Source organism: Mirounga leonina, unplaced genomic scaffold (assembly GCF_011800145.1).
Source record: "Mirounga leonina isolate KUSES-001 unplaced genomic scaffold, KU_Mleo_1.0 Mir_170, whole genome shotgun sequence".
Classification (NCBI taxonomy): domain Eukaryota; kingdom Metazoa; phylum Chordata; class Mammalia; order Carnivora; family Phocidae; genus Mirounga; species Mirounga leonina.
In genome coordinates this window covers 13,134,183-13,145,063 of record NW_023270433.1, presented here as the reverse complement: position 1 = coordinate 13,145,063, position 10,881 = coordinate 13,134,183, and the positions used below count along the sequence as shown (strand labels likewise).

At 51.8% G+C, this 10,881-nt stretch overlaps 1 protein-coding gene across 2 annotated transcripts in view; it reads left to right on the top strand.

Moving 5' to 3' along the window:
• GSN (gelsolin) overlaps window positions 1–10,881 on the top strand; it is a 44,250-nt gene that overhangs the window by 14,196 nt on the left and 19,173 nt on the right. The window contains exons 1-3 of one of the 2 annotated variants that reach the window (XM_035015913.1): window positions 2,507–2,676; window positions 4,868–5,072; window positions 5,796–5,950. In XM_035015913.1, coding sequence (XP_034871804.1) covers window positions 2,548–2,676; window positions 4,868–5,072; window positions 5,796–5,950 — 489 coding nt within the window. In that variant the 5' untranslated portion in view covers window positions 2,507–2,547. Of the gene's footprint in view, window positions 1–2,506; window positions 2,677–4,867; window positions 5,073–5,795; window positions 5,951–10,881 lie in introns of those variants that run through there. The other variant, XM_035015914.1, reaches the window with a different exon arrangement.

Genomic DNA, 10,881 nt, shown 5'->3' with positions numbered 1-10,881 from the left:
AAAAAAAAAAAAAAAAGAGGAGAGGAGCCATACTATAGTCCTTGTACAATTTGCCTTTTGCACTTAAAGGTTTCTCTTTACTTCCTGCATCCCTACTATGTGCCAGGCACAATCAGATCTAGCTCATTCTTTCTTCACAGCTGCAAAGTAGTCCATTTTATGGTGGCTCTGTAATTTATTGAATCGGGACATTTGGGTCCTTTCCAGTTTTCTTCAAACGATGCTTCAGTGAATCCTTGTACATATATTTTGGTGTTTCTCTGTAAGTAATACTGAAGGAAGCGGAACTTTTGTTGCATTGTGTCTTTCTCGAATTTGGGGAGCTAAGTTGCTATCCAGAGAGGTGAAACCGATTTATGCTTACAGCAAGAGCATATGGGAACTCTGGGGTTTTTATAATCCTCCAAATCCCCAGCAAGAGGGAAGAGCTCTGAATGCAGACTCTGCAGGCCCAGGCCTCAGGCACCTCCCTAGGACTCCCCACAGACCCCGGGATAAAGTTCAGACTCCAGCGGGGCACACGGGCCCCTGTGACTCCTGCCACCATCTCATCTCTTCTTACTCCCTGTGTTTTAGGTTGGACCCCTCCTTATCCACTGGATGTGGCCTGTGTTTGCTTGCCCTTTGCCCATGCTGTCCCCTCTCTTAGAATGTCTTTTTTTCTCAATCTCCCTCTTCCTTGTCCTTTGAGGCCTAGGTCACAAGTCCTTTCTATCACAAAGCCTTCTTGCAATCCCTACAGTCTGAATTGCCTTCTCTTTGTGTTCCCTTAGCTCTTTATCTGACCCACAGACTGCCTTAAGTGGGAGGAAGTTGTGGGTGGTGCAAGGCAAACTTCAGCCTGATTTGATAGAAGCTGGGCTCCAGGAGGAGCTGGGATAGGTGACCATAGCTTGGGGGGAATGGGGACAGTAACCCATTTACCTAGTTGTAGGCCAGGCCATTTTCATACATACAGACTGATTTAATCCTCAGCAACTACTATACCCATTTAGTAGATGAGGAGACTGAGGCATAAAGTACTTTACACACAGTGGAGGCGGGGGTCAAACCAGATCTCCAGCTCCCCAGTTCACTTCCTCTCATTGCACTAGGCTGTTGGGAGAGAGGATGGGAAGAGAACTTGAAACAGAGAAGTGGGTCCAACAGAGTGGTGGGAGGGATGAGGGAGGAGTTGATGGAGGTGGAAAGCAGGCCTCCTTGACTCGGAATATTATTTGTTCTAACACAATGCCTGGGTGCCTCTAGTGGGACAGTAGGGAGGGTGGGAAGGGAGCCTTAGAATGAGGAAGAGACTTAAATCCTTGTCTTCCCCAGGGGGAGCCGATAGATAAGATCTGGAAGTGGAAAAAACAAAAACAAAAACAAAACCCCCCCCCTGGAAAAAAGAAAAAATAAACCCACAGAACCACCACCACCAACTACAAGAACCAACAAGGGCTTGGTATTTAAGATATGAGGGCAAGCCCAGAAGCATCAACTAAAGGAGGTCGATAGAATAGGTTGCTCCTGGGGAAAACTGAGTGGGGTTGAGAGGGAACAATTGGTACAAATAGGTGACTTTAAGTTGTGATAAAAATAAACTTTTAAAAAATAAAACCTGTTGGGGCTCCTGGATGGCTCAATCGGTTAAGCGTCTGACTTCAGCTCAAGTCTTGATCTTAGGATCCTGCCTGCGTTAGGCTCCGGGCTCAGCGGGGAGTCTGCTTGTCCCTCTGCCCCCCTACTCATGCACACTCCCTCCCTCTCTCTCTCTTTCTCAAATAAATAAATAAATAAATAAATAAGGTCTTAAAAAAATAAAAACAAACTTTTTAAAAAGAAGGAAGGAAGGGTGGTCTCAAGTAAAGTAGAACCTGCCATCTCAGCTGAGAGGTCTGCCTGTCCCTCCGGAGTCTTGCTTGCTCACTGGAGCAATGAAGGCAAGCCCCCTGCATGCCTGCCCCTAGCTGGGGGCAGCTGCATGCTGCCTAGGTGGGCCTTCCACCCAAACTACCTGAGTTCAGATCTTGGCGGCACCATTTCCTAGTTGTGTGCAAGTTGCTTGACCATTCTGCACTCAGTCTTTCCCTTTGTAAAATGGGGCTGTCCATAGTACCTACTCTGTAAAGGATGTTAGGAGACGCCAGCCTTTATATGATGTGTGGAAAGCCTTCAAAAACTGTTTTTTATGTTTTTGCTGGAGATGTTAGGTGCAGAGAGGGGAGGGGGCTCGCCGGGGCACACCAGGAGGCTGAGCTGGGCTTTCTGCCTTTCATACCTGCACGCACCCCTTTAGTGTGCACTGCGTTGGCGCCTGCTGTATTTCAGGCCCTTTGCTGGGTCTCGCCCCCAGAGCAGGGGTGAAGGGACAGCCACGCCCAGTCGGGTCTGTCCGGGTTGGATCCCCGACGTCTCCAACCTCCAGGCCTGATCCCCGCCCCTCCCGGGCCCGCGCCCTCCCTAAGGGGCGGTCCCCGGCTTGAGTGGGAGGGGCCGGCGGCTATATAGGCTCGGTGACCCGGAGATCGAGGCTGCCGACTGGGGTCTTCTGCCGCCGGCGCTGCCATGGCTCCGCACCACTCTGCGCCCGCGCTGCTCTGCGCGCTGGCCCTGGCGCAGTGCGCGCTGTCGCCGCCGGCTCTCGCGGCCACCGCTTCGCGGGGGGCGGCCCAGGGGCGGGTGCCCCAGGAGCGGGTGAGTGCCCGGGGGGCCCGGGGGCTCCCGGAGTAACTCTCTATTGTAAGTTCTTGCAGATACAGCGCTAGGAAAAGGGGAGTAATTCAGGTCTAGAATGGAAAAACTGTTTTGTTGCTTTGTAAGTATCTCTTGCTGCTTGCGGGGCTCCCGTGGATTGAGGGTGGGAGCCTCAGGGCGCCTGGCTGTTACCCTCCCTAGAGGCTAACCTCACCTTGGCCGGATTTCTTGTTCCCTAGCCTCAGCCTTTTGATTTCTTACCCATCTCCGCCTCCTGATTTCTCCTTTTCCCTCTGCCTGATTTCTCTCCCCTCTTCTGATTTTTTTTTTTTTTTTTTTTTTGTCTTGAACAACATTTAAACCCTGATGTTTCAGGAGACACTTTAGGATCTTGAAGGGCCTGAGGCATGGAGAGGTGGAAGTGATTCTGCCAAGGACCCCTTGGTTGAGGGTTGAGGCTTTGACAGTGACTGCTGATCCTGAGGATGCCGCGTGAGGGAGGTGGCGTGCATCGTGGAATGAGAAGCCAGGGCCCTGCTCTGTTACTGGATGGCAGAGTGACCATGGATAAGTCACTTCCCTTCCCCAACAGTGTGGGACACGAGAATCTCTCTCTAAGATTCCTCCCAGCTCTGATATTCTGTGAATAACTAGCAGAGAATGTACTGAGTTGTCTTCCCAAGGAAATGGACAAAACTACATGCAGTAGCCAGTAGCCGAGACAAAGGCCTCAAATAGTTCTTCGATATTTCCAAAGCCTCAGGGCTTAGACTCCCGGCTCGGCGTTGGCCCAGCCCTGGGGTCAGTCATGTGCGGGCTGAGGTAGGCAGCAGATTAGGAATAGCAGAGTCAGGGACCACTGCACAGTTTGCGATGATAAATTTGTCAGGCCCACGGGCAGGGATCCTCCCCAATAGAAGCGTGCTGGGTGGTCACTTACCTTGCCTCCTCAGGTGACCCAGAGCCCTCCCGCCCCCAGTCAGCTGAGAGTTTTAGTTATAGGGATGTGTCCTGTCCTTGGACCCATCTTCTGATTTTTTTTCTTTCATTTCAGATGCTTCTTTCTCATCTGATTTCTCTTTTCCCTCTCCAGTATTTCCCCCCTCTTTCTTGTATGATCTCACCTCTGTCTGCTTATCCTCATTACTATTATTTTTTCTTCCTTCCCTGATATGTCTGCCATGTCTGGTTTCTCCTTCTCTCTCCTGTTTTCCTTTTGTGTTTCTCCACCCCTCTGCCTGAGTGCTCCCCATCTGGTTTCCCTTAGATCCGTCCTCCGGCCTGAGGTGACCTGTGCCTGCTGATTTCTGCCGTCCAGCTCCAGGCTAACCATCCTGCTCTGCTCCATCTCTAGACCCTGTGCATGTCTGACGGGCTTTCCCCCATCCTTGACCACCTCATCTCCAACAGGCTCCTACAGACCCTGGCTGCGTCCTCTCCACCTTTCCCAAGAAATGGAATTGGGGGTGGGATGTTGGTGGGGGGGCAGGAGGGAGGAGGCAGACAGCTCAGGAGGCCACTTGGGCTCAGCCATCTAGATCCTTCTTGGGAGTGTGATGGGGATATGGATGGGACATGGGAAATCTTCCAAAGAGCAAAAGCAAACAGGCTGTGTGACCTTGGGCCAGTCTCCTCTGTTTGGGCCTCAATTTCCCTATCTGCAGAATGGGGTTGGATAATGAGCTCTCTGAGGACCCTTCTAGTTCTAAGAGTCGCTGAGGATGCTGGAAGGGAACACACTGAACCCCTAGAGACCCCAGATTTACCTTTGCCATGTGAGGGGTTCTCCCTATGGTTCCAGAACTTCTGCTCTTGGAGCTTGCGGGCAATGCCTGCTATGCCACTTCCTAGCCGGGGGTCCTTGGCAGAATCACTTTCACCTCTCCATGCCTCAGCTGCCCCATCCAATTGGCACTAAGAAGGGGAGGGAGAAAGAAGGTAGAGCCTTCTGTCCCTCCATCATCAGTGAGCTGAGTAGGCAAGACAGACTCTGGTCAAGGACAGGGTTTGGAGCCTAAACTCTGCCCTGTTTGCTCACTCCCAGAGACAGGGGTAGGCTCGCCTCCGGGATGGGGAGAGTCAGAGGCTCAAGTGAGATGCTCTTGGGGCTGGAAACCACCCTCCCTCGTGTCCTGGGGTCTCTCCTCGCCAAGGCTCCTGCCTCTGCTCAGGCTCCTCCTGTCTCTTCCAGCCCAGCAGCATGGTGGTGGAGCACCCCGAGTTCCTCAAGGCGGGGAAGGAGCCCGGCCTGCAGATCTGGCGCGTGGAGAAGTTTGACCTGGTGCCTGTGCCCCCTGGCCTCTATGGAGACTTCTTCACGGGCGACGCCTACATCATCCTGAAGACAGTGCAGTTGAGGAATGGGAACCTGCAGTATGACCTCCACTACTGGCTCGGTGAGGCCCCCTCCCCGTAAAGCGTGGCCCCTGGAGGCATGGTCCCCAGGAAGCGCCACGGGAACTAAGAGACTGTTGAGCATCAGATATGTGCCAGCCCCTTGGCTAATGGTGTCCCGGGACTCTAGAGCCAGCCTGTCCCAGTTCAGACCCCGGCTCTGCCCTTTGGCAGGCCACCCAGTGCCTCTGTAAAGGGGATGTGGTGATGACACCACACGACCTCACGGGAGGGTTTGAGGGTTAGAGAGGTTACCATGGTGCTCAGAGCTGGGCTGACGTGGGGCCCCTGGAGCCCCTCCACACTTCCCTGGCTCACTTCCAGCCACACCCCAGTTTGCCCTTCGGAGTCAGGAGCCTGGAGTCCCCGCTCTGCTGGGTGACTCCATAAATCCTGCCTGCTCTTTGCACCTCACTTTCCTAATCTGTGAGTTGAGCCACTGCCTCAGGCCCTACTTCATGTCTAGAGGTCTGAGAGTGAGTATGCAGGGAATGAGAGAGGTGAGCGTGGGGGACGTGTTAGAGCTGAGAGGACTCTTAGAGACATGGAGTCCAGCCCCCACTGCCCCATTATACAGATGGATCAACTGAGGCCCACAGAAGGCAGGGGCTTGCCCAGCTTCTACAGCCAGGCCAGGGCAGCCCTGGGGGCTCCGGACTCCTCTTCCATGGGAGGCTGGGACTGCTTTTGGGAAGCCAGGCTCACGCTGTTCTGATGCCCCCTAGGCAATGAGTGCAGCCAGGATGAGAGCGGGGCGGCCGCCATCTTCACAGTGCAGCTGGATGACTACCTGAATGGCCGGGCCGTGCAGCACCGTGAGGTCCAGGGCTTCGAGTCGGCCACCTTCCTGGGCTACTTCAAGTCTGGCCTCAAGTACAGGGTAGGTCCCAGGCATCAGGGACAGAGGCACCAATGGCAGAGCCTCACTCCGGTGCACCCATCTCTCAGCCTTGTGGGGTGATGTGGCAGACGGGTCAGAGCTCGGCTTTTGGAGCTGGCTAGGCCTGGGTTTGAATTCTGGGCCTTACTAGCTATGTGACCTTGGACAAATCACACTGCCTCTCTGAGCTTCTGATTCCTTTTTTTTAGAGATTTTATTTATTTATTTATTTGACAGAGAGAGAGACAGCGAGAGCAGGAACATAAGCAGGGGGAGTGGGAGAGGGAGAAGCAGGCTTCCCGCGGAGCAGGGAGCCCGATGCAGGGCTCGATCCCAGGACCCTGGGATCATGACCTGAGCCGAAGGCAGCTGCTTAACCAACTGAGCCACCCAGGCGCCCCTGAGCTTCTGATTTCTTATCTTAAAATGGAGAGAAGAAAATTCATCACTTCACAGGGTTGTCTTCCTAGCCCCAGCAGCGAGGGGTGGGAACCCAGCCTATCACTTCCCCAACAGTCCTGTTCCTACACCCATTAGTGCTTAGGCCCTGCCAACAGAAGGCCCCATGTTAGGTATTTGAAAGGGTACCCTTGACCACATTCCTCATTATTTTCATCAGAATCCCCCTTGAACGTGAACTCTGAGGAGTCTGAGCCAACACAGAGCTCTTCCCCTGCAACCCTCAGCCAGGTGGGGCTAAGCAAAGCCAAGCTAGGAGCTCTGAGAGGCTCTGCCCTAATATGCGTGACAAGCCAGCCACTTGGTGTCTCTGAGAGCCTCCCTTTCCTCCTTAGTTACGTGAGAGCCTGTTGTACCCTCCCTTCACTCCTGGAGAGAGGATTTGATGAAGGGTAGCTGGGAAATGCCTTGCCCAGGGCTTGGCACCCTGGAAGGGCTCAGGGAAAGCTGTAGGTTTACAAAGCTGCAGTTCTCTTCGGTCAGGATAGGGAGGGGATCACAAGCTTTGATAGCCAGATGAGCCTTAATGTCAGAGTCCAAAAATCTTACTTGAAGGTAGGGAGGGAAACTGAGGCACAGAGAGGTGAAGCAACTGGCACAGGGTCACACAGCAAGTCGGTCCCAGAGCCAGGACTAGAACCAAGATCTCCTGACTCCCAGCATTCTTTCCACTACACCAATGTGCCTCTCATGAGCGGGGTTCTCATATAGGGGTGAAGCCCCATCTGTGCTGTTGATGTGCTGTGTGACCTTAGAGAAGTCATTGTCCCTCTCTGGGCCTTAGGGTCCTCTGTGCCAACAGGGTCTGAACAGGAGTCTGTTCAGGTGAGGGCACAGGGGATTGGATAATGGGAAAGCATTCTGGGATCCAGATAGCCAAGGGTAGGGTGTGTTCTGGGAACAGGGACTCGGGCCTGGGCTGGGTGGAGCTGGGCTGGATAATGCCCCCTGTCTGCCAGGTTATCCATACCCACAGCTCCTCCTGCTGAGCTGTCCAGCTCCACCTTCCTCCTTTATGAGGCCTTGGTGTATTAAGAAGAAGAGGTGAGGTGGTTGGGAACCAGGCCCCAGAGCTGGAGAAGGACCAGGCCTTCTTACAGTTCTTAGATCAGGAAGTGGAAAGAGCACTTGACGAGGAGTAAGGGAGAATGAGGTTCAGCACCCGAGGCTACTCCCTGTAACTGCCGTGAGGCTTTGGGCTGGTCGGGTGCCTCTGGCCATGTGCTCTCACGTATTTATTGAGCCCCTGTAACAACTGTGCCTGTTGATTGTTGCTGCTGTGTGGACACAACAGCTTCACTTCTGGACAAGGTTAGCAGCTTACACAGCTGGTAAATGACGGAGCTGGGATTCAGTGTGAAGGGCCTAGCACAGAGCTCACTCAGAGTGAATGTTTCAAGCCTCCCTGGTCTCTGATCTTCGTGCAGATGGGGCCTCGGAATCTGCGTGGGTAGCAAGCCTCCTCTACCCTCTGGTGCTTTTTCCAGGATGTTCTTGGACCATACTCTGAGGAATGCTCCAGGGAGCATCTGGGACTGGATTTGGGACTTCAGTCCTGAAAGGCCCAGGCTCCTCCTGGTGGAAATGGGAGGTCCAAAGCTGGTCCTGTTTTCCACCTTCTGCAAGTCCTCCAGCTGCCCCCGCACTTGGCAGGCCTAAAGTTCTTGGCCTGGCACCCTCATCAATTATAGATCCCTAAGGAGCAGAGCTTGTTACGCAAGACTTGTTCCTGTGAAAGCCTGCTCCTCGGAACCAATTCTGTCCTCAGGGTGTGAGAAGGGGCAGGGAGGGGACAGGAGCCACTAGAAAGGGCTGTCGTATGGCCTGGCCCCTCTTGTTCTGTAACCCCCCAGTCCTTAAAAGTACTGCACTTTCCAGAATCGGTCCATCTCTCCTCCTCTTCCCTGTCCTCCTCCACCTCTCAAGACAGAACCCTAGAGACCCTTTGTGGCTGGGTTATTTGAAACCCTTTGTTCAAACAGAATCCAGGCTGAGCTGAGTCAGAGAAGCCCCTGGCCCCACCGAGCCCTTCCGGGCCTCCCTCCCATTTCTTAGATAAGGAACCCAGAGTTCAGGGGGCTGGAGGGGACCAGCCCCAGTCAATACATTTTTCTTTGTTTTATAAGCAGTTTAACATTTTAAAAAATGAAAGATCTTTGTAGCTTTTTTTTCTTTCTCTGACTACAAGAGTAATACAAGCTTTTAGTAAAGTGTCAAACATTATAGAAATACAGGTTTTAGAAAGTGAAAGCTCTCCATGATTCTACTTTTAGAGATATACACCAAATTCAACTTTACAGATATATATATATACATAATTATATATATCTATATATCTATATATATAGATCTATCTATCTACTATCTATATATATATCAAATGGATAATGTTTCTCTCTGAACATACAGCTATGTATATTCATGTATAGATAGGGAACTATCTATCTATATATATCATATATATATATATATCTCATCACTTTAATTTGGAAAGTGACTTTTAAGACCATCCTATTGAATTTTGTTCAAATAATGTGATGCCAATCTCGGCCTAATAATTAGACCATAGAAAGCAACAACCAATTCTGAAGGTTACAGTGAAAATTTCCACCCCCTGTACTTTTAGATCCACTAATGTCTTCCAAGAGCTTGCTTTTATCTTTCTGTTCATGTTTCCAAGTCTAATTTCCTAGATTGGTAAGTTAATTAATCAGGAGATTCATGTCCACCATCATGAAATATCAAGCATCCTTTTACTTTATAAATTCACATACAGAGAATGTATTGAAACCGAGGTTTATGACATAAAACAACCCTTTTCCTTTTTAAAAAAATGTTTCTATTTTTAAATAACAAATAAAAGGCATCCTTGAACAAGTGAATAGTTCAGAAATGTATAAAAAAGAGTTAAGGGCCTTTCTCTTCCGCCATGTCCCCATTGTCTCCTCTCTGAGGAATCCATGGAAATGGTTGGTGCGTCATTCCAGCACCTTTTGGAGAAGCTTTTCAGATCCACTGTCTTTTTAGAATGAAGTGCTTGGATCAGGACTGTCTGTGGACACTCAGGAGTTCCTGGGCTGGTAGACGGGCAAGGCTGGATCCCTGGAAGGGCAAACATGGGAGTACTGCCACCAACTAGCTGGGACCCTGGGTTTAGGGTGTAACCTCTTTAGACCTCAGTTTTCTAGTCTGTGAAGTGGGGCAACGAGAGTCCTTTCCTTAGGGGCTTGTTGTGAGGACCCGATTGCATGTCTGTAAAGCAGGTGCCCCAGCTCCCGGGCATGGACTCCCTAAGTGGCAGCCTCTGTGGTCATTACCAGGTGAGTGCAGGGCTTTGCATCTTCTTCCTCAGCTGCCCTTCCTCACCTGCCCCCCAGCGAGAAGGCCCTTGAAGTAGAGTGGAAGGAAAGGCTCTGTGAACACCTTGGGCAGCCCTGCTCAGCCCAAGGGGATGCTCTTGAAAGGCCTCATGCTGGTACCAAGAAAGGACACCAGGGGGCGCTTCACTCACAATAGGAGAAACCACTCTTCTATTGGACCAACTTTGCTCTGAGCAGTGCCTTGTTGCTGCCTTCCATCCTGGGTGACCCTAGTTACCTTTGCTCTAAGAAAACCTGATGCTGGGGAAAGAATGTGGGCTTTATGGATTCAGTCACACCTGGGTTCGAACCCTAGCTCCATCACTGAGTAGCTGTGAGCTCTTGGGTAAGTCCCTTCGTTTCTGGACTCCACTTTCCTCATCTGTAAGATGGAGATAAGGACACCGTCCTCATAGATGATGCGAGCAACATGCCCAGCACAGTAGGCATTGCACCACTGCTTTTATGCTGCTTACTGTGTGTGGACATAATAAGAGCCCAATTCAAACTCGCTCCCTTGGTCCCCTTGCCCTCATGGAATCTGTGCCTCAAATCAGACTTGGCTTTGCTCTGCAAAGTGAGGTGGCAAAGAGGGGCCTGGACGGGGTGGCCACACTTCTGGCCTTAGTGGGAGCCCTTCTGCCTACACCCCGATGGCACGTGGAGCAAGCTTGGGAATAGGAGGTGAAGTTTCCAGCCTGAGCTTTGCCGTACACTTGCTGACTGCCCTTGAGCGAGTCACTTCACATCTTTGGGCTTCAGTTTACCATGAGTAAAATGGCAGGCTCTGTAAGGACCTTGTCACCTCTGACTTGTCATACTGGGGCTGGGGACTGCTGGGGAGAAAGCCAGCCCCCTTTACCTGGTTTCTCCTGAGCCGAGCGCAGTTCTGACTACTGCAGGGCAGGCCTACTGAAGGCCCCTTCCCTGGGACTTGGTGACCGCTGCAGAGCCTGGCAGAGCAGGGATTTCTGTCCCCATTTCAGAACAGAGAGGCCTGAGGCTCGGAGAGGGGAAAAGACTTACCCAGAGTCACCCAGCACTGTAGTGGCAGGACAGGGACTTGACCCTGAGGTCGGTGCTCTGTACTTGGATGGGACTTGCTACAGTACG